The sequence below is a fragment of the Protopterus annectens genome, chromosome 3.part0, assembly GCF_019279795.1.
Source record: "Protopterus annectens isolate FY-2018-M chromosome 3.part0, PAN1.0, whole genome shotgun sequence".
NCBI classification, from domain to species: domain Eukaryota; kingdom Metazoa; phylum Chordata; order Ceratodontiformes; family Protopteridae; genus Protopterus; species Protopterus annectens.
This window is the reverse complement of record NC_056731.1, coordinates 486,148,677-486,173,612: the sequence shown is the minus strand read 5'-3', so window position 1 is coordinate 486,173,612 and position 24,936 is coordinate 486,148,677. Positions and strand designations below refer to the sequence as shown.

At 37.6% G+C, this 24,936-nt stretch overlaps 1 protein-coding gene across 2 annotated transcripts in view; it reads right to left on the bottom strand.

The window, feature by feature from the left end:
* LOC122796441 (adenylate cyclase type 1-like) overlaps positions 1 to 24,936 on the bottom strand; it is a 1,016,273-nt gene that overhangs the window by 238,504 nt on the left and 752,833 nt on the right. For both annotated transcript variants that reach the window (XM_044064913.1, XM_044064914.1), the window contains one exon: positions 17,143 to 17,257. In XM_044064913.1, coding sequence (XP_043920848.1) covers positions 17,143 to 17,257 — 115 coding nt within the window. The remainder of the gene's footprint in view (positions 1 to 17,142; positions 17,258 to 24,936) is intronic.

Here is a 24,936-nt window from a genome sequence, read left to right as displayed (position 1 = left end):
ATTTGGCCACCTGTACATGTACTTCATTTTATGTTGGCCAAACCTCTCGTCCACTAAGATTTCGCATAAGTGAGCATCTCAGTGCTATCAGAACTAAAAAATTAACAAATGCCCTATATAAGCATACTTTGATTCACCAAACTGCCCAATTTCAATTTACAATCATTGATAGGATTCAGCTGCCGAGGATGACCAAGGCAGGCTGGCATGAAAAGCTCAATAACATGGAAGCATTATGGATCACAAAACTGGGTGCTTTGTTCAAACCTGGGCTAAATGAATGTGGATAAAGCTGTATGCTGATATTATATATTTATACATATATATGTATTGTTGTATTTCAGGGTTTGAACTGAGCTTATTTTCCCAATTCCACTGGGGATTAATGTGATCAATATTAATGTAATATTATTATATTCTTTATTTAGATTTTTGTCACTATTTTCTGTTTTTATGAATTGTTCATATAAAAAAATTTCTTTTTTGGTTACATATCCCTTTAAATTTCTCAGTATATAAGGAACATCAGTATGCATCATTCTAACTTTTTCTTTCTGCACTGAAGAAGGCCATTATATTGGCCGAAACCGGTTTGCAGTTTCTTTGTTTTTTTATTTTGTGTTTCAAGTACGCCACAATAAAAGTAGTTTTCTGCTTGCCTTAACCTTTGTGCTGGCTTGTTTTGTGCGTTTTGACATTTGGTTTGAGCCTTGCACTGGATCTACCTTGCGTGTCTTTTTGGTTTGCTCCACTGTCCAGCAGAGACACAGAAGTGATCCCCGGGGTGTATTTCCTATTTCCCATCCACTCATCAAGATTTTTCTTGGAGTGCTAATGAAGAACTTTGCTTGACATAGATGGGTAGCTTGTTCCAGAGTATAGGAAGTCTCTGGGACAGGAATCTATCCCTCCAGTGTGTCCTGTTTATTGTGGTGACAAGGTTTAGGTCCCAAGGGCATGTAGCTTGGAGGGATTGGGATTTCTTTAGGTGTAGCATGTCCATCAGCTCTGGGTTTGACATAGCTTTATATGTTAGGCAGAGATCACCTGGGAGTAGGTGATATGCTACAGAGTAAAGCTGGAGTTTTTTGAGGCGGTCAGTGTAGGGCATTTGTTTGAGGCCAGTAATCCTCTTTGTGAGGTACTTCTGTGGCCTTCCCAGCTGCTGCAGATGTCTTCTGAAGTACATTCCAAAAGGGGCGTTGTACTCTATAATGGGTCTAATGAGTGACGAGTAGAAGGGAACAATGACCTCTTTTTTCCTGGATGAGAACCCTTTTATGATGAGGTGTGCCACGTGGAAGGACTTCCTGACTACTGTGGTGATGTGACTATCAAAGGAGAGACTACTGTCCACCTGGGTCCCAAGGTCTCTTATCACGCATTCAGTGTTAAGTAGATTGCTGCCTATGTGGTAGTTCATGGGTAGAGTTTTTACCAATGGGGATGACACTGCACTTTTTGGCATTGAGCTTGAGGCCATGGCTCTGACACCAGGCATCTGTCTCAGTGAGGCCCTTCTGTAGGATGTCCACATCATTTGGGGACTTGACTATGGCTCCTAGTTTGCAGTCATCTGCGAACTTCATTAGCCTGTACTTCAGAGAAGTAGATACCAAACAGGAGAGGTCCCAGGACGGAACCCTATGACACTCCACTTGTCACTGCCTTGAGGTCAGATTTGGAGTCACTTTTACAATGTGGGTTCTGTCAGTGAGCCAGTTGGCAACCCATCTTGTGACGTAGGGATTTATACCTAGTTTAGTGAGTTTAGTTATAATTCCAGAATGGGGGATGGTGTCGAAAGCCTTGGCGAGGTCAAGATTGGCTGTGTGAACCACCTTACCCTCATCCACGGCTTTGGTGACTGCCTCAAAGAAGTCGATCAGGTTCAGGAGGCATGATCTGCCTTTCACAAACACGAACTGGGTGGGATTCAGAGTTTGGAGGTTACCAATGTCTTTGTTTATGAGTTCCATGGCTTTGCAGATCAGGCTCGTCAGGCTAATAGGTCGATAGTTCCCAGGATCATTGGTAGCTCCCCCTTTGTGAAGTGGGATAACTGTTGCTGAGCGTCATTCAGTGGGCACAAAGCCTGATGCGAGGCTATTATTGAACATGGTTTCCTGTCTAAACATCTGATTTTGAAGAGCTCTGAAAATCTGTTAACAGTTGGGCATCTTGGCTCTGCACCGTGTTCTACAACTTTTAAAGCTAGTTTAGCTTCTCAGTGCCATTCTAAGGTGGGTCAGTGTTTGTGGTCTAGTTTGAGATTGTCTAACAGCACTGAAAGGTGCTTAAGAAAATTGTCTTTTTCCCCATATTCAGAGCATAATCAAAGTAGTACAGGCACTACAGTTGTCTGTTTCTGAAGTTTCTACATTTTATTTCACTCCCAAGGTATGTTCCCATTCATTATAAATACAGAAGGAATCCATTAGCATAACATGGGTGGAATAAAATAATCAAGCTATCCCACAAAAAGATAACACCATATTCCTGCTATTTACAAATCCCTTCAGCAAAATAATCAACTGGACACAGTGTATCCAAAAAAGAATAAAAAAAAAAGCCATACAACTATCAAAGGAATACCACAAACTCCAAATTTCTATAAAGACCGAATATAATTGTAAAGTGTTTCATAGCTATACAAGGAAAATTAAGGACAGTTCTTAGGACTGTAGTGCTAACCAGGAAAATACTACAGTATAATCAAAACCGTGCAGTACTTTCAACCTCCTTTCAAATACATTTTGACAAGCCAACATACATAGTATCTGTACTACACTATCCAGGCTTTGAAACTCTACTTACCAGCTAAGACTAAATTGTCACAGCCATCTCAATGCTCAAATACAAAAAAACTAACACATGTACACAACGGCACACTGCAAATAAAGAAATTGCATGAGACATTTGTGTACTTGACTGCATTGCTGGCTCAGCCTCTGGAAAAGCTCATGTTATACAGATATGTCACTAATTGTCCAAACCATTATAAATCACAAGACGGTTGAAAAGATGTTGATCCTCTAGTTTTTTTACCTTTTTTTTTCTCCTGTTTGATGATGACTACAAACTCTGTACAATTGTCCTGTTCTCAACATACATGTTAGTACTACAGTGGAGGCTGGATGTAAGATCAAATGTAAAATCAGTAATCTGTGCTTCAGTGCAACAAATGCAGCATAGTTATATTTGGGAAACAATTCCTCCATGGTATTATAATAAAATAACTTTGCTTTTGTCTCATTGTAAAGTACTTTGGTACATTCAAAGATAGGAATCTTTCTTTTGAACAGCAAGTCACCACATTAGTAAGAAAGATATTCTGTACAGCTTATGTTATTTTCAAGCAGATACCCAGTGGCGGCTGGTGACTTCAAATGAAAGGGGGGGGCTGCAGGAGACAGCTGAATGGGTGGGGGGGTCAATGGAAAGGGGTGTGGCCAACTAGAAATGGGAGGGGCTATGCTCAAAACCACAAAAACTAACTTTAATTAAATACGCTGCCCTGGGTGCCAAACCGTCATTATGAGAGTCCAATCAAGACAAAAAAAGTGTAGAAGAATAAAAATATTTCAATGCACTGGCTGCATGACAGCTTACTTCATATCTAGATGGAAACAAAAAGGTTGTGAGGCATGAAAAAATAAATTACTTTTTAAATACATTACTGGAATGCCAGTCAAAATCAAGTATAAGAAAAACAAGCAGCACTCAACTCAAACCACTTCTCCTTGCACTGCAGTTCTAATTATAATTTATATTCAGCTTTATTAAAGTACCAAGTAACATGCTGAAAGTAGCAATCTCTGTGATGCCCCCACTTGTAAAAATGTTTCTTATCCAAAAAAGACCTGCTGCCTGACAACTATCTACTTGTTTCATGGGGAAAACATGAGCAAAGTAAAAAATGAAAAGCAAACAAGAAACAAGCTCAAGATACATTGCTTAAAGGATTACTGTACAGGTTATGGACCACACATGATTGGCATTCTGTTTAGTTTACGGGTAAAGCCCTCAGAGATGACAGGAAGTCTCCAACAAGTGTAATGAGCTTCTTAAAATAATATAATCCTGTCTTTTATTACAAATACTGTCATATGCATTGCAATACCCAAGGCTTATACATTATCTAGTTAAGTATTATCTGCATGGCAACAACAGAAAGGCTTTCAGTGTTGGCAATTCTTTAACAGTATGCTTATTAAAGCTTACTTGCATCTTACGATCTCAGACAAGCTTACCTGATGGTCATTAAAGCATTGCTACTTAAACACAGAGCAACAGGCACTTTGAGTAATAAGCATAAATCAACAGTAGAAAAATATGACAGAAACCAGACCATTCTGCAAAATCAAGGACAGATGAAAAGCCACTGTAGTACTTGTGTCTGCCTTGGATGGGGGGATACTCTGCACATTTACACTGCATAACTGCTCCTTGCCTTGCTTGGACACATCCAGAGTCACTACACAGGGGAGTGGGGTGCAAAAGGTATGTCACAATTTGAAATGTCTCTGGCTGACTGTGATGGCCCTGACACATTTGTCATACCTCTCAACCTCAGAGCAAGAAATCTGGACAAAGCCATACACAGAAGTGGGACAAAGGCCCAAAAATAAGGACAATTTTTAAATATTGCTCTTATAAACTTAGAAAGATAATAGAACAGTAGGTCTTGCATTAGTATGAATTTTCTGAAGGGTATGAAATCTGAAACTCAAATGTCTGTCATTATTTTCTAACGTCAGTCTTTAATGATTTGCCACTAATTTGCCAAAAAAAAACACAATTTTCTGAAAAATGGACCAAAAATGTGATGCAAAAATATAAAATAGCCACACAATACAGCTGGGAACCTGTCAAAGAAGGGACACTTTTTTAATATTAGTACTGCTAACTTGAGCAGCTGACAAAATAAAAGAATCTACATGCATTTCTGAAATAAAAGTAATCTATAACTCTGATTATTACAGTTATTTCTTAATTGTAAACCCTCCATGTTTTCTTCCAAAATTGCTATTTTGTGGAGGGATTATTAGGGGAAGAGCAACATTTTGAGCCAAAATCGGGGACAGTTGAGTGGTTTAGCTATGCCTAAGTCTATAAAGCAATTTATTTGCATGTACCTCTCAACCTGTTAATGCAATAAATCTGGACAAAGCCAAATATATTGGGGGAACATATAAACAGTACTAAAAATTGCTCTTGTATAAACTGAGAGAGTTGATAGAATAACAAGTCTTACTTTAGCATGCATTTTTCTGAAGGTTATGAAGTCTGGAACTCAGTGTGTCATTATTTAGTGACTTAATTCCTAAATGATTTGCCAGAAAACTACAAATTTTATGAGGAACAAACCAGAAATAAGAAGCAAAAGTCTATTCATTCTGTGAAAATCTGGACAGTTGTGAGGTATAGTTTAGCTGGGGCTGTCTTTTGAGTTTGCCGCCCTTCCCCCTCACAAAATCATAGTCGAATGGAGCCCTCCCCCCTGCAGCCATTCCAATGATCCATTACTTGGCTATTTCACTCCATTTACCATAAACACTAATGTGCATACTGCTTTACTTCTATGATGATTTGGACTTCATTTGAAAGTTTTATTTTGCATTTTACAGCACAAACACTAAGATATCTGCTAAACAAAGCAATGCAGTCTCACAAGGAAAACAGACTTGGCATTAAAACTTCTCTGCCCTTGAAACTCACATTCATTGAAACAGCATTGAAACCCACATTCAAAGAAAATACATTTTGCCAGTGGCAGATAAAGATTAACTTTGTGCCATTTTCAAATCATAGGCCCCTTGCACATGAAACATACATGTGCTCTTTGATACACCTTCCTGATTGTACTAAATTATATTCCTTGTACAATACAGTACAGTTGTTAGAGGGCGTTTTAAATTTATTGTTTTGAACATTTTTCCAGTAAACAATGAAACAAAATGCATGCACCAATAATGACAAAACTGCCCAATTCAGAACATTTTTCCAGTAAACAATGAAACAAAATGTATGCACCAATAATGACAAAACTGTCCAGTTCAGAACATTTCCATCATAAAAGTCTACTCAAACTTCTACAGTCCACCATTATCAGTAAATATGCACAATCTCTGAAGTAAGTCATCTAAATAATTCCACATTAAAGAAATCTGTAACTAATGAAGAGGTTGCTGCTAGCAAACACCTTTATATTTCATGGTTTCATCGAAAAATAGTGTCTGTTGCCCCTGAGGAATAAATTGCCTGTATTACATTAAAAAAATGATAAGCTAGTAATATTGCAATAGGAAATGGATGGCAAACTGATAACAGGCTCATAGTTAGTATCTTTGCTAAAGAGAACTTTCTCAGTATGGCAACATCCACCCCTTGTGGGAGTAGAACCCACAGGCTTCTGCATCAAAAGCAAGTGCACAACCTGCTGTGCTAGTAAAAATGCTACCAGACTCTGCATAAGAAGCACAAATCTTCTCTTCCCCTACAGCTCTCAGCTCCTTGTAAAATATATTCAATACTCAACTGCATCTCAACTTTGGAGCACAAAAAATCTGAAAAAAGCCAAACTTTATTGGGAGGGGGAGTTAAAAGCCCAAAAACCAGGGACACATTAAACATTGCTTGTATAATCTTGGAAAGTTACTAGAATAAACTGCTGTATTACCACAACACATTTTACTGCCAAGGTCCCTGTGCAAAACAGTCAGGGCAACATACCACTGCGCCATATCAGCTGCTTTGTGAAAGAGAGGAAGACTGAAACTTAAATGGCTATCATTTAGAGAATTCATTTCTCACCATAGCTGTCAACCTCTTAGCACAAAATACATGGACAAACCCAGTAATGAGAGAATACAGCCCTCAAACATATTCACTTCTTGCCATAGCTGTCAACCTTAGCACAAAAAACCTGGATGAAGCCAATAATTGGGGAATACAGCCCCAAAAATAGGGACAAATTTCAAATGTTCATCTTATAAACTTAGAAAATTGCTAGAATAAAAGGTTTTGTGTTACTATGTATTTCCTGACGAATATGAAGTCTGAAATTCAAATGCCTGTCAATTTTACTTCTGATGGAACAAAAACAATTTTCAGCAGAGGACCAGGGAGAAATACTGCAGACACATGTCTTTGTAAAATGGCAGAACATCAGAGCAAACCCACGGAGAAGATGCAGACTCCACATAGAAGACACCCCAACCAAGAATCAAACCAGAAAGTCTATAGCTGTAAGGCAACAATGCTACCACTGCACCATCAAATATGTAAGGAATTAAACATTCAGAAACCTGAAGTCTGAAATTCAAATGCCTGTCAATTTTATTTAACATTTGTTAACCAGGACAGTCTGACTTGGAACAAAAAAACAATTTTCAGCAGAGGCCCAGGAAGAAATAATGCAGAGTGCAGACACATGTCTTTGTAACATGGGAGGACACAACAGCAAACCCACGGAGAAGATGCTGACCCCACACAGAAAGCACTCCACCCAAGAATCAAACCTGAGAATCGGTAGCTGTGAGGCAACAATGCTACCACTGGACCATCAAATAACTAAGCATTTCAGCATTTAGAAACCAAAGATATTATGAGGAACAGAACAGATTACATATGAGGCAAAAATCTGCAAATTTTTTACAAATGGTGGTGGGTAGTTAACACCTGCAGACAAGGTACGGGGTTCAAGCCTGAGGTATTCCCTACCATACCACCATGAGTTTGCTCTAGCCACCAGTATATAATAACTGGGATATTTCACACACTCACACACACACACACACACACACACACACACACACACACACACACACACACACCTTGTCGATGAGCTTATTCCCTCGCGAGTAGTACACACACTGCTTACCTTGCCGACAAGCCTATTCCCTCCCTTGTGATTAGTCCATCCCGAACAGTCCAGATAACTACCTTCCTTGCCATTGAACAGTCCAGATAACTATCTTCCTTGCCACCAATAGCCTAGATTGGTCCAAGCCGAGCTTCATAGGTCCAGCCTGCAGCTGCTGCAGTCCGGAGTGCCTCCATTCCACACACACCTTGCCGACGAGCCTATTCCCTCGCGAGTAGTACACACACTGCTTACGTTGTCAACAAGCCTATTCCCTCCCTCTCGATTAGTCCATCCCAAACAGTCCAGATAACTAATTTCCTGGCTGCCGAACAGTCCAGATAACTACCTTCCTTGCCAGCAATAGCCTAGATTGGTCCATGCCAAGTTTCATAGGTCCAACCTGCAGCTGCTGCAGTCCAGAGTGCCTCCATTCCATGATGTCACCACCGCACAGACTGCTGGGCATCTTGGGGCCAAGATGCCTTTCTCCCTATCTAGACTGCTGAGAAAGCAGTCTGAGTGTGTTCCCATGTATTTTACAGCACATGCACAGACTTCCGGGAATTTACGTTGACTGTTTTTGTGTTTCTCAGCTTTATTTTCATTTGTTTTTTAGGTGGGAGGGCTGCAGTCCTATACCACGAGCCACCCCTGCAGATACCCAATTAGTCTAAAAAGGTCTTGTTTCTCCTTTATACACCGATTTGTCCAATAACTGCAAGCCCTGGCCTTAACAGAATTTATTCTTGAAACAGTATAAAGCTTCAAAAGAACTGATGGACTTAAAAGACTCAATTTTCCAATGAGATTTAGGTCTCTTTCTTTGTTTTCTGACTTATAATACTTTCTGAAGTAAACTGTGCCTAACATTCCAGGTCATGAAAGAACTTCATTCTCTTTGAAGCAGCCTACCTATCTTTGAATATATAGTTTGACTACAGATGACCCATGTTGGAACAAGAATATACTGTGATGAAGGTCAAAACAAATGCAAACATAACCAAATGTAAAATCTCCATTAGAAATCATGATTGCAGGACTAATCCATTACAATGTCTTCCTCATATCTTGGATAAACGTCATCCCTCAATACAAAAGTGTCAGTAACTTAAGAAGGAATTAGATTAATGCATTGGTATGAATAGGTTTCAACATGGGATCTGTAGTGAAATTGTTTGAGGCCCATTTGATATGAAACTAGTGACCTTATACATGACAGACTCCTTTTAGGTGATCATTGTCTATGTTTTAAAGTACTAACAGACCTGCTTCTTTAAAAAACAAAATCTGTACCTGAAACAGCCACAGAAGGCTAAGACCAGATCAGATGACTGCTATTAAAACTGAATATAAACATCAGACAACACTATACTACTATAAAGACTACATTTCTTGGCCTACACTTAAGGAATCACAAAATGATTTTATAAGCAAAAAATATATATATATATATATATATATATATATATATATATATATATGGATTATGTCAGTCAAGCTGTAAAATATCAATATACTAAAAGTTAAATATTTATTTATTTACTATTTAATAAACAGGTATGTGAGATGGGCCAAAGATCCTTTTCATCCATGACCCAGGTACAGAAATGCAGGCAGTGTAGAAAAATAAGCAACTTACAAATAATAAAATTATACTAATTATACACTATTTTCAGAAAACAAACATTACAAATAAAATGATAGTAGAACCAGGAGTATTTATAAAATTAGTAGAATAACTATTACACAGTGATTTCATTAAGAATAATTTTTTAACTATAATAAATATATGTTTCAACAATAATACTTCAAAGAGGAGTTGTTAGGCTGGCTAAGAGCATTAGAGAAATGTTTGTATTATCCATTGTCTTTAAAGTATTTGTCTTCAGCATTATTGTGATAATGAGAGACCTTTTCTGAAATCCAGAGATTCTGTACACCTTATTTCTGTTTGTTTCATAATGTAGAGCCCATCCTGGAGAAAGTATATCCACCCTCAGTTTTTTTTTTAAAAGGGGGTTTAGTAAGGGTGATATATTCTTCAGAGTTTTGAAGTGAGAATGCTTATCCCTAAAGGGAAGTAATCTTTTTAAAGTGGGCAGTATCTGTTTTAGTACGTTGAATAACAGGTTGATCTTTCAGTAACTGGAAGCCAGTGAGACCGTAAGTTAGATCTCAGATTATTAAAAGTAAGATTTGTTGATTTGTTCTTCTTACTATGTCTATTATAGGCAGAATGAAATGTTAATATGAGTAGATCATATTCTAACATAGGAACTTAATACATCTTTGGCCAATGCTACTGCAGCTATTGGGGAGAGCATGTCAGAAATCTTTTAACAGAGTTATAGTTGAGACAGAACTTTAATTATTGTGTCAGTAAGATTACAAAAGAGGAAGCAGGGATCAGGGTTTTACCCAAGTATTTATATACAGTGACAAAGGGCATGGTTTTATTTGTATTGTCAGGAGATAGTAATAGGTGGTAGCAGGAAAGATTTTGGAGTGAGGAGAAATTTATTATAGCTGGTCCTGTGACAAAGATTGCTACGGGATTATTGTTGTTGGGGTTGTAGGTTGGAAGGGCATTTATTTACTTGGAGTAGGAGACTATCAAATGCATACAGCATTATATTTAATGAAAGAAGGTCTGCTAGGAAGTCATTAATGAATAGTGAGAATAGCAGGGGTCCTAGAACTGAGTCTGTATAAATAGTGTTATTGGTTGATAACTGGTTGTTGGAGTGGATATGCTATGTTCTGTTTTGGTGATAGCTTGTGAATCATTTAATAGTGCTTTGACCAGAACTGAACCTTTAGGTAGTAGTAAACTGTTTTAAATGTTCTTACCATGTCTACAAAAAAAATCTACATTGATATTGCTATCTGTGGAATATGTGGCAGTGAGTAATGCAATAGATATGCTGACGGGGTTTCTGAGACATGCTGGCTATCTGGTAACCACTGATGTTTCTATTTTTCATTAACTGTTAGTATAGTAGTTTCTGAAAGATTCTTAGCAAGAGAGTGGGGATAGTCCAGAGATCCTTATAGGACTTGGAGAAGGGTATTTTTGGGACAGGGATGATGGCAGCGTATTTTTAATGCTGATGGAAAAATTCCAGTTGTGACAGTTGTAACAGGTTATAAATTAAGGTAAGGGGTTTGCTGATTTTATCAGCTGCTTTCCTAAGGAAAGTAGGGGCTGGTGATGAGAATTTATTATTTATTTATTTGACTTTTGTTTACCAGGATAGTTGGACTGGCACAGGCCCATTTTCAGCGGTGGCCCAGTGAGAAAAGCCCCAAAAGATACAAGTAACAAAAGACACAGGTTGTAATCTTATTCAGTAGCACCATAAACAAAAGAACAGAATTTATACATAATATATACACAAATTTTTACATAAAAAGGCATATACAAAGGAGCATAAGTAGTACATAAAAATAGTAGAGAAAATACCTTTGTTTCATGTGTTATACATATATAATCATGAATTTCTATGGATGTGACTGTCACTATTTCTAGTATGCTAAGAGCTCTGCATGGTATAGGTGAGGACTTTGGGTACAATGAAGTAATTAGGATGACAGTAAAAAGACTGGACAGAGTATATTGAGAAAGAAAATAAGGTGATACTTGTGATGAGATTATAGGTGAGATAAGATAGACATATATCAAGTAGACAGAAATCATTTACATAGGATGAATGTCAAGTTATGTAAAAGAATTTAAATGAGAGTTTTTTTTGAGCAGGGTGCTACTTTTGTTTAGAGTGATTCCTGTGAAGTGGAAACAGTTGCATATTCAGCAAGATGGTATAGATATAGTTGAGAGGTGTTATTCAGGAAGGGCTGGTAAATGTATGTAGGAGTAAATGAACTGGTAGTATCCTTGATGACTAATTTGGGCAAACTGTCCAGTTATCTGCTTTAGTTTCTTCTGGAATAGTTTTGGATTACTTGTAGCTGCTATGTGCTTAGGTCTTAGGTATAGTGATTATTTATTTATTTATTTTATTTTACATTTGTTGACCGGGCTAGTCTAGCTGGATATATTTCCATTTTCAGTAGAGGCCCGGGGAGAAAAGCTCCACACAAGAATACAACAATATAACAAGTTAGTAAAAAACTAATTAATTGATAACCTCAAAAGAAAAACAAGAAATAGACAAGCCATACAATTGTATAATGACAAAAATACAAAGTCAATTAGAGAGGATATAAATTTGGAAAAAGAAAATAAAAAGCATATTAAAATATAGAGAGAGATTAGGGTGCAAAGGACAATAAGGAAGAGGGGTGTCACACAAGTTAGAAGAGAGGAAGAGGAGGTAAGGCAGAAGATAGGGGAAAGAAAGAGACAGAGAAGGCAAAGAGAAGAGGGGGAAGAGAAAGAAAGGAGAAGGTTAGAGAGAGGAAAGAAGTTCAAGGGTCAAAGGATAAAAGGTATTAGCTAGACTGACTAACATAAACATAGTAGTAGGAGAAAGGAGGGAGATAAGGAGAGGAGAAGTTAGTCTGGTGTACTACAAGAACAAAGCCAGTGGTTTGGAAGTATACTTTAATTTTTTGTTTGAAGAGGGGTAAGGAAGTAATCTGTGTAATTTCCCTAGGTAAGAGATTCCAAATTCTACCTACAGAATTAGTGAATAAGGAATCGCCAGCTGAGTTGTTAGACTTAATAGAACTGGCCAAGAGTTTACAGGAGGATCGAAGGGAGGTAAGATTGCTGTAGGGGACTAAGAGTTGTGAGAGTATAGGGGTGTTATCAGGTTGGTGTAGTATTTTGTGGGCAATAGTGAGTTGTGAGGTTGCAAGGTAGTTTTGTAGTTCAAGCCAGCCTAGAAGTTTCAAGTTATGACAGTGATGGGTTCTGAAAGGGTTACTTGTGGCGAAGCGGGCGATGTTATTGTAGCAGGTAGCTAGTTTGTTTAGGTTGGTTAAGATTGGTGAGGCATAAAAGAAAGTGGATAAAAGATGGGAGTGGGCAATAGTAGCTCTGGTAGATGGGGTCAAAAAAGGTTTAATACGGTATAAGGATCCTATTTTTCTGTTAACTGATTTGATGGTGTTGTTGATGTGTTGATTAAAAGTGAGATTATTATCAATGGTTATACCTAACAGTTTAGTTGTGGAGTCAGGAGAGATGACAGTGGCGTTGTTAGACAGGATGGTGAAGTTTGGTGAAGAGGTTCGATTGGTAGGGGAGAAGAGGAGAAGTTTGGTTTTTTTAGCATTCAGAAGGAGGTACCGTCTAGTAAACCATGTTTCTACTGTGTTAAAAATATTTTGAGTTAGTGAGATTAAATCTGAGGAGGAAGAAGCTGAACATATGATAGTAGAGTCGTCAGCGTATTGAATACAGGTAGCTTGAGGGATTACAGTTTGAAGATCATTAATATAGAGGGAGAAAAGAAGTGGACCAAGAATAGAGCCTTGAGGGACTCCGATGGAGATGGGCAGTAATGAAGAGATGTGGTTATCCCAAAGAACGGCTTGCTGTCTGTTACTCAGATAAGAATTAAACCATTTAATGGCAAGGTTATCAAATGAGAGGGATTCAAGGATGTGGATTAAGGAAGAATGGTTGACCATGTCGAAGGCTTTGGAGAGGTCAATGAATAGAACAGAAGAGAGAAGGTTATTGTTACGATTCTTATTGATGGTGTCTACAAAGGACAGAAGGGCAGTGGTGGTGCTATGATGAGGTCTAAAGCCGTGTTGACAATTAGCTACTATGTTGTGTAAGGAGAGATGCTGTACAAGTTGCTGATGAATACATTTCTCCATGATTTTTCCTAGAGGTGACAGAAGAGCAATTGGTCTAAAGTTAGAGTAGTCAATAGAGTTACCACCTTTGTGTAGTGGGATAATATGAGAGACTTTCCAGATATCAGGGATGGTTCCCTCTTGGATTGTCCTATTAATGAGTATAGATATAGGGTAAGCAATTTCTTTGGCAGCCTTTTGAAGATAAAGAGAAGGGAGTTTGTCAGCAGAGGAGGTACAAGGTTTCAGTTTGTGAATTAGTTTGTAGATGAAGGAGGTAGGGATAGGTTGTAGAGAAAAGTTGTAAGAAGAGTCTACTAGATTCTTTGGGGGATAGAAGTTGTTGGTATTCAGTTGTCTCGCAAGAGATTGAATAGTTTCGGAGAAGAAAGAGTTAAAAGCATTTGCAGTTAGGAGAGGGGTGTCAGGGTCAGCATCAAGGGGGGAGGGAGTTTTGGTTGTTCCTGGTGAAAGGAGTCTATTGACTGATGACCAGAATTGCTTAGGCTTATTGAAATTCGTTTCTTGAAGTTCACAGTAGTATTTTCTTTTATCAGTGATTATAGCTTTTTTGGTAAGATTCCTAAGCTGGCAGAAGTAGAGAAAATCAGAGCTGTTTCTATGGCATCTCCATTTGACCCAGACCTTATTTCTAGAGAGCATTAGTTTTTTTAGTTTCAAGAGAGAGCCAAGGGGCTGTATTAGCTTTCATTCTAATGCTACGCTCTGGAGCATGTTTGTCAAGAATGGCCAGGAAAGTGGAGTTAAAGAATGATACTGCATCTTTAAGTGGAAGTGATTTTAAGGGGTTCCAATTACAAGATTTGAGTTCATTTTGAAATAGGTCTATTTTTAAGTGTTTGGTAGAGCGTATTTTTCTTATATTAGGGGGGTTTAGACACTCAGTCTTTTCTCTTGTAATATAAGTTAAGCAGTGGTCACTGAGGTCATCTGGCAGAGTTCCTACTTTATAAATAATGCTGACTTTGTTTGTGAGTATCCAGTCTAGGATACTCTCTTTCTTACTGGGCTTATTAAGTCTTATAGTAGAAGTAATGGATTGGGTAAAACCATTTAGGTTTATGCAAGAGGATGGATTTTCAGTATTAATAGTATTCCAATCAATATTAAAGTCACCGAGAATTATGGTTTCTTGAGGGAAGTTGGTGGAAACCCAACTAAGAAAGTCTTCTAAGATGGGTATGTTGTCACCTGGAGGTATGTACATGCAGATGATGTAGAGGGATTTTTTAGGATTTAATAGGAGTTTAGAGATTATGGCTTCTACTTTACTACCATGGGTTGGACAGGCTGGAAGGGTAGAGATGTTGAGGTGATTTTTAAATAGAATTGCTACTCCACCACCTTTTCGTTTTGATCGGTTAAGTCTAAGTATATTCTAGCCTTGTGGTATAATTTCAGTATCTTTAGTGGCTGGTTTGAGCCATGTCTCTGTTAGGCAGAAAATGTCAAAACCGTGTGTGTGTCAAGGAGGGCATGCAGGTAGGGTACTTTGTTGTTTACACTTCGTATGTTAAGATGCCAGATTAGCTGAGTTAGTTGCTGTTCTAGCTTGTTTTCTCAAAATGAGATTCATTTGTTGAAGACTGCAATTGTTCTAGTCATACTTTCAAACAATCTAGACATTATCCCCTTGTTTCATTACATTTTTAATGTATATTGATAGCTAAGGACAAACCTGTCCTTTTATTCTCCTGTGGATTCAAAGTAATAGGGAGTTTTGGATAGAAGATAAGGTTCTTATGAATAGTGACAAATAGTGACAACATGTCTGTGAGGTCAAGCTGGTAAAGGGGGCAACAAACGAAACATAGTTGATGGCAAGGAATGAAAGCTTGTCCTCTGGAAAAGGGTGGTATGTGACTTTTGAGGGGTCAGTTTTATATATCTAAATTACCATGAGGACAAAACTTGGACAATGGTCACTTAGGGTGCTGGGACGTATGGCGTTACTAGTTCAGTGATGGGCTTTACTAGACAAACTGACATCAATAATGTTTGACTGTAAATTGGGTCTGGTGGGTTATTTCAAGGTTAAGCTGTTTGATCATTTTACTTAAAGGTTCTCCTCCAGAATCTATAGTCTTCAGATGACAGTCTCCTAGGAAGATAATACCTTTCTGGAAGTGTTCACTAATGGCACCAATAATAAAACTATGTAAATATCCATACTTGTGAATCATAGCAAAGACAATGCTGCTGTTTATATTATCTTGTCTTATTCTGCACTGCCATACTTCTTTTTTTCTTCCTATTTATGAAATGGTAAAAACAAAATGAAAACTCCAGCAAATCTAGAACTTCCACTGATTGACCTCCGAAACCTCTTGTATCAGAGGCACATGGTATATATGCAAAAGACCCTTATGAACATCAGTTGTTTCAGCTAATTGGCAATTCTGAATGCCCATGACTTGTTCCGTCATTTTAATGGACAGTTTCAGGCCAATAAAGCCAAACCCCACTAGCTGCGGATATGCATATTTTAGCCTTGTTATAACATCAGAACAAGCAGAGTGTTTGACTAAGAATAAGAAACACAGGGCTGTTATACCCAGCTGATGTCCACTATCATTAGGGTCACTGCAAAAATATCCCAAACAACAAACTAAAACAATAAGTGATGGCACTGAAAAACCAATCAGTAAAAACAAAATGAAAACTCCAACAAAGCTAGAACTTCCACTGAGTGACCTCCCAAACCTCTTGTATCAGAGGCACATGGGATACATGCAAATGACCCTTATGAACATCAGGTGTTTCAGCTAATTGGCAATTCTGAATGCCCATGACTTGTTTTGTCATTTTAATGGACAGTTTCAGGCCAATAAAGCCAAATCCCAATAGCTGAGGATATGCATATTTCTGCCTTATGACCACATCAGCACAGCACAAGCAGAGTGTTTAGAGACAGAGTGAGTGAGTGAGTGAGAGAGGGAGAAACTTTTCCAAATTATTTTAATTTAATTGTTACATTGGTATTGATAAGAACAAAATGGTATTTCCATCAGTTCCAGTAATTACTGTTGTTACTCTGTCTTATTTATCCATCCCTTAAAGGTCATACTTTTAAATGGTTTATGAAATAATGAGAAACTGAGGACGAGATATATTTTGGTGTACATTTCAGAGCATTACCGCCACCAAATACTAAGGAGCTACATCTTTTAATATGATTTGATTTCCTAATGCTAAGGTGACTAATTGTACAGTGGTTTGTTAAGCAGTAGTGTTTAATTAGACAGTGATTAACTGTACATTGGTTCAGTTCAGTGGTCAATCTTACAGTGACTATACATTGCCTAATCCTATATTGGTTATTTGTCCAGTGGATAATTGTATGACTCACCAATGAAAAAGTGACTTAAGTAGCAGTAGATCTTAATCTGCATACAAATTATCCTTAGATTATATTGCAATGTTTCCAGTATAATACAATCTCCTGTCATAATTAAAGTAAAAACAAAGCAACAACTTACCAACTCTGAGAACAAAATCATTATATGACAGACAGTTGATTTCATCAAGAACGTCAAACATCTTTATGGAAAAATCTGCTAGTGTACTCAAATGTGAGCAGATCGATTTTTTTGCCTATGAAAATATAGAATACAAAAAACATCAGTATTTCACTATGTACTAATGATGTACAAACAAGGAATGCACGATATAAGAAATGAGCATAAAAAGGTATGATAGAAAGGAAAATTCTAAATAAAGAGTACAAATAGTTTTCAACACTGACAGTAGATCAATCAGAACTCTTACAGAATTACTAGTGTCTCAAAACGGGATTGTGATTGGCTCTCTGATCATAACCAGCTTATTATGTGTTTAAGACATAGATGTCAAGAAATTCATCTAGGCATTTATGTTGAGAACATATAACACAGGGTTATGATTGGAGACCCAGTCATTTCTTTGTAGTGCATGGAGCTTTTCCTGCTCAATGTCCGACTAATTACATAAAAAAGCAATGGAAAAGAAAGAAAGGAGGAAAGCGAAGGGTTTTACTGTCTTTGATAGCCAGCAAAGGACTTAGTGGTGTTAAGCAGACAGCACAGCTCTCAACGTCTTTGCTTAAGAGTGGGACTTAGTGGTGTTAAGCAGACAGCACAGCTCTCAACGTCTTTGCTTAAGAGTTCTGGCCAACTCCAAAAATAACTAGGACAATAGATCAATGCCGAGGAAAGTTTTAAATATTGCTCTAATTCACTTAAAAAGTGTCTATTGACTGACTAGTCCTCGATTTATTACAGAATCAAAATGTGTGTGTTCCAGGACAAAAGTCTGAGTCAAAATCAGGGATGCTCCGTATAATCAGGGACAGTTTATTGGTACAGCAGTTAGAAACAAAGTGCATTTTTGCCTAAAGGTTAAATAGCTTTTCACAGCTGTTAGAAATTCACCCTCCCTCACATTTAAAGAGAAATGTCTTACAGATGCAAATGTCTAAATTACAAACACACCAAAAGAAGGAAATCTGTAGTCTACTGAGTATATCCAACTACTGCAACTAACCTTATACAGCTGAATCTCAACACACACCACCTTTGCTCAATAGCTTGATAGCACCGTTTTATATTTTCTGTTAACATCTCATAGCCTTAATCCTCTTTGCTAACTGCTAGACATAGTTCATTTTTCACTCTGAGAAGGTCAGTATAAAAAGATGGATTGGTAGTCACAATAACAGAGCATGCGCATGCATGTACACACACACACACACACACACACACACACACACACACACACACACACACACACACGTATGTAAATACATGTTCACAAAGACAGTGGAGGCATGGCATATATAAAAATAATTAGGGTTATTCATTGTAGCAATCAAAATTATTCCAGTGGCAAAATAAAAAGAAATTATATAATTAGTTATTGTCATTGTCTCAATGCTCCGGTTACAATGACCTTTCAGAAAATAAAGCTTTTTATACAACAAGAAAACACAAGGCTGCAGATCTCACCCAGACCAAGCTTTCAGCACTATCACAGGTCTGAACCTTATCTTTATCTTTCTATAACCTTATCTTATCCTTCTGAACCTTACCTACATCTACTATCTTACTCAACCTTATCTCATCTCCCACTCACCACTCTTACACACAACCTGCCCTCTCCATACTTCACAGTTCAACTTCTTCAACTCGATCTCCCCTGAACTATATCCCTTCAACAACAACCTATGTTTTCATTTCAAACTATTCCCCCCTCATAAAACCTCAACAACCACTCTACTCTCCATATCTCCCACTAATCTTTCAACTTATACCTCTCAATCAAAACAATCCAAATACCTCCACTACTTAACTCAACTTCTAACTTCCATACTTTTATCTGGTGATATACACCCTAACCCAGGCCCAAACCCCTCCTCCTCAATAAATAAATCCATCCTACTTGCATCTTTTAATGCACAAAGCTTAGCTAACAAAATTCCAAATCTCCATGCCTGGCTACTCCATAACAAACCGGACATCCTAGTTATTTCTGAAACCTGGCTAAAACCTCATATAAAAAAATGAAGAGATAGTACCACCTAATTACTCTATCATCAGAACAGACAGAACCCATAAAAAAGGTGGTGGAGTGGCTCTAATCTACTCTTCCTCCCTATGCATAACACCCTATAATAAAGACATTCCAAAGTTCGCTAATGCAGAATTAATACTAGCTCATCTTCAGCTAAACAAACATAAATTTATATACATAGCCTCTCTTTACATTCCCCCCTGGCAACAACGTAACAATACTAAAAGAAATCCTCTCCTGGCTATCAACTAATATCTGTAATGAAACTATAATCATGGGAGACACCAATATTAATTGGTCCTCCATTCAGTCTCCTACTCACCCCCTCAACATCAACCTATACAACTACTCTCAACTCATCAACTCCATAACTAGGCCATCTAAAGACTTCACTAGTGGCAACATTTTAGACTGCATTCTAGTCTCCCAACCCCACAACTATCCTGACAGTGGAACCCTCCCTGACTCCCTCAGTGATCACCTTCTCATCTTCACTAGATGTCGTTCTTCTCCCTTACTAGTTACTCATACTTACTTAACTACCCAATGCCATAGAAACTTTAACCCAGAAGCTTTCTCTGACACCCTTAAATCACTTAACTGGTACCCTCTAAAAACTCTACCACTTGAAAATGCAATAACTCACTTTAATACTACCTTCCTACATCTCCTAAATAATCACGCTTCCTTAATAACCAAAAGAATAAAAAGGAAAGCCACCCCCTGGTTAACTAAAAGTACACTAACCACCATGTGACTTAGAGATAAAGCCTGGATACAATACCAGAGGAACAAATCTACATCTAACCTCAATGAATACAAAACTCTTCTTAACTCAGTTAAAAAGCTTATCTCAGCAGACCATCAAAACTACTTCATCAACTTCAAAGCAACCATAAAACCATCCCACAAACATTCTGGAGAGGTATAACTACCCTCTTAAAACCTGGTACTACAGAAAACCCTAACCCCTCCCCAAATGTACAAGACACTGATCTTGCTACCCAATTCAATTCTTTCTTCACTGACTCTATTTCCACACTTACCTCTTCTTTTTCAAATAACAATCCACCTCCTACCTCCACTTCTCCTCACCCATCTCCCCCTCCAACTTCTTTCTCTCATTCCTCACCCTCTCAACCCCCACCATTTTTCATTAAACCTATTCCTACTTCTACTATAAGAAAACTCCTGCAGAAACTAAAACCATGCACCAATGCCCTTGATAACATTCCCTCATACTTCCTCAGCATAGCTGCCGAAGCCATTGCCCTCCCTATCAGTATCCTAATCGACCCCTCTATCCAAGAAGGTCATGTTCCTCAAATGTGGAAAAAAGCTTACATCATTCCCCTGCATAAAGGAGGAAATAATACTAATATTTCCAATTTCCGTCCCATCGCCATCCTCTCTCCCATTTCTAAAGTCCTAGAGAAATGTATCCACCTTCAACTCCTCCCCCATCTCTTGGACAACAACCTATTAACTCCTACCCAACACGGATTCAGACCCCATCATAGTACTATGACTGCCCTCCTTTCCTTCCTTGAAACTGTGAATAAAGCTAGAGATTCTGGCTTCACTGTATCTACAATCCTTCTCGATCTCTCTAAGGCCTTCGACACTATCTCTCATAACCTACTTCTTACTAAACTATCTAACCTAAACCTCTCACCCTCAAATGGTTTACCAGCTATCTCTCCAATAGGCAAGAAGCTGTCAAATGGAAAAAGGCCACCTCCTCCTTCCTCATCACCCCCACAGGTGTCCCACAAGGTTCCATACTGGGCCCCCTCCTCTTTAATATTTTCATTACTGACTTTTACCACTCTATCCCTCTTGCTAACGTTATCCAATATGCAGATGATTCCAAAATCATCTGTGCTGCCCCATCCATCCCAACTCTTTTAAAACTAACTCAAGACGCCTTCTCCACCACAAAACAGTGGATGAAAGACAACCATCTAGCCCTCAATGTTGCTAAAACTAAACTTATGATATTTACCTCCTCTAAAACTAAGAACTTCGATCAAAATTTATTCTCCATCACCAGCCAAAATAAAACACCTCTTGAGCTGGTATCTGAAACCAAACTACTAGGAGTTCAAATCAATAGCAGGCTCAAATTCAACTCCCATCTACTACTAAACATAAAAAAAAACACCAAAAACTTGGTATGCTCTACCGACACAATCAGTTCCTCACCTCAACTACTAAACTTACTCTCTCTACTACATTTCTCTTACCCTCCCTTCTCTATGGAGCCCCTCTTCTAACAAACCTACAATCATCTCTCAAAACCAAACTGTCCTCTTGTTACAATAAAATAGCCAGATTTGCCACTAGCAACAAATCATCAACCCATCACTGTGAGTCTCTCCACAAACTCAACTGGCTAGAGCTACCAAACTACCTCTCCTATACTCAGCTCACCTATGCTCATAAACTCATTTTCCAGCCTTCCCACTGTCCCTCCCTGTCCACTACCTTTAAAATGCACCTCACTCAAAGACTTCTCGGATCAAACAATCAAAACCTTATAAAAGTTTACAGACCCCTCCACTCCCCAGGACAATACCTCCTGACATACTCACTAGCACGCCTATGGAACTCCCTTCCCCCACCTCCATTCATACCATTACTAGCCTCCCATCCTTTAAAAAATCACTCCACTCTCATCTAACTTCCACATGGGAATGCTCCTGCTCCCACCCCTCATAACCTACACTTTACTTCAACACTCTTTCCCTTCCTTCTCTCACATCCCAGGTGACAAATTCTTGCTTGCTTCTATTATACAACTCCTTACTAGTATCTAGCAATTCCTTACCTACTGCATCTAACTACCTATCCTCAATCCTACTAGAGAAGAAAGAAAAAAAATATATACTTTTGACATTATTAACTTTGATTGAAATACTTTTGATCAGTCTGTTTTACCTCTGTAATCTTCATGCAGTCTATGTGTGTATATTAATCTTTGTGTAATCTGTATGAGGAGCTTTTCTCCCCAGGACTCCATTGAAAATGGGTTCTTCAGGCCCAATGGACTATCCTGGTTAAACAGCTGCAAATAAATAAATAAATAACAGGTATGATTCATTGTTAAGTTCACAAAGCCCTTTGAGGAAGTAGGCTTTTCATATATGAAGAAAGTCAAAGGTTGATGACTTCATTGAAGCACAGCTTTTAACTGTCATTGCAGGTACATCCACGCAGTTTTACTCCACAGCTACTTTCAGAGTTATCAACCACTGAGCTTCATTCCATGCTTCTAAGGTCGTCAGTGAGGAGCTAATTTTATAATTTACTGTTTTTAGGCTGCAGGCTTTAACAGTAAGTAAGAATTGATATCTTGTTAACTATCTGATTTAATTAGTTATTTCTTGTAGTTACAGAAACAGTCCGAGTAGCAAAGACCCCTTTTCAGTGGAGGCCTGAGGAGAAAAATACAATAAACTTAGATGTAATGTAATTAAGAGGCACATATATATGTCTCAATCTATATATATATATATATATATATATATATATATATATAGCTATCTCTCTCTATATATATATATATATATCTAGTTATCTATATATATATATATATATATATATATATATACATATATATATATATATATATATATATATATATATATACACACACACACACACATACATATATATATATATATATATATTTGGTTTACTATCAAAATTGCAAACAGCAAAATAAATGCAGTTCGCAACTCTGAATCAAAACAATGAAAATCAACATCCATACCATGGCACAATGTCAAATCAGCTGATTGAAGTCAGCAAATTCGATATTGTGTCTGAAAGGATCACGTGATGTCCTTGTAGAAGCGTGTAAATGAAAATTCTATACCTCATATCACGTTTTTGCAGGGAGGCAAGCCCCCCTGCACCCCCCTCACCTCCTGATAACTATATATTCCAACTCTGAGATCGCACTACAGTGAGGAAATGGATGAGGTTTGAAACCGCACTGTATCACGATCCCGTACAATACGTAGAGTTTATTTCATCAAATGCATAGATGCTCAGCAAGATGGAAATTCAAACATCTAAGTTTTGAATTATCCATCTGCAGAGCATCTCCCTTCACAAAATTGATAGTAAACACACATATATATATATATATATATATATATATATATATATATATATATATATATATGTATATATACACACGCACACACACGCACACACGTTCTGCAATAACAGTGTACAGTATAATGCATTATAAATCTAAACAAAAACTATAAGACAATGTTCTTCATCACAGAGTGGCAAACTACAAAAAAGAAAAGAATCAAGCAATATGTACACAAGTTATGTAACTACAAGTACAGTACATGATCCTAATAAAATGCATTAGCAATCAAGAAAAGCACACAAGACAATATGTTTAGTCATACAGTGGGAAATTACAAAAAAAGAAAGAAAAGAAAAAGCATATCATATCAGACAATTCCTACTTATACAGGCAGAATACTGTAGTGTCTATTTAGGGTATTTGAAAGTGTTACTATATGAAGAAATGTGAGATGATGTCTGTTCAGGATGATCATATGTGGAATGGTACCAACAAAGGAGAACAAGTATATATGAGGAGGTATGTAGCTGTTTATGGTGTATAATCTTGAGTTGAAAACGAAAAGAAATATAGGGATGGTTGAGCAGTTAAGGTTAGGTAGCGGTCCTTAACCTGTAGTGATACAAGAGCTTAAGTAGGCCTATGAGCAGTACTGTTTCATCTCTATGTTGACGATTGACAAAATAAAAAATCATTCAAAGAGGCAGAAATTGAGTTACATGGTGTATAGAGATAGATGGAATTCAGTGAGTCTCCTGGGTGTTTTTGTTATTGTAAGCAGAGATATATCTGCAAAATAGGAGCTTTATCTGCAAAATGCATGGTTCTACTGGAGCTGCAGTAATGAATGAAAATGTTTAGATTTGGGCATAATTCTGATTTATGCAAGGGTGTGTAGACGGTTAGTAGTTTAGAATAACTGAGTGCATAATCATTTAAGAGACTAGACAGTTTATGGTTTGGGAGTGGAGGTTATGATTGTAAAGGCTGGTGCCGCACACAGCAGTGTAAGGAGCAAGTACACTGCAGCAACACTTACTCTGCCTGTATCTGTGAGGAATGGTTTTGTCCTTTAGAGAATGATTCATTTTGGTGCATATTTTTTATGGATTGTGAAATATATTGATCAAATTTCATTTGATCATTATTGATATTTCCAAGTAGTTTGGTATAATCTACTTGGTCAATTTTAGTATTGCTTTCTGAAGTTACTGTGAATAAATTTTTTCATGATCTACTTGGTGAATTTTAGTATTGCTTTCTGAGGTTATGGTGAACAAGCTTTTTGATGCATTGTGTTGGGGTGAATAAAATAAATTTTCTTGTAGTTGAGGAACAGTTGTGAATTATCAAGCTGGTTCTCAATGGAAGAGAAAGATAATATACTTAATTCTTGTAAAGATACTAGGGCTTTAGGTGTGTAGATTGGTGTACAGTCTTTGACATTTAGTATTACTGCAGCATGTATGAATGCTTTGCGTAAGTCATTGAAATAAATAAAAAGTAGATGTCCTAGTATGGATCATTGGGGGGCACCTACATATAAAGACAGGGAAAATAATCATTCTGCTATTTTACAGTTTGCCCTCACTCATTTTAATAACTGTGGAACCAG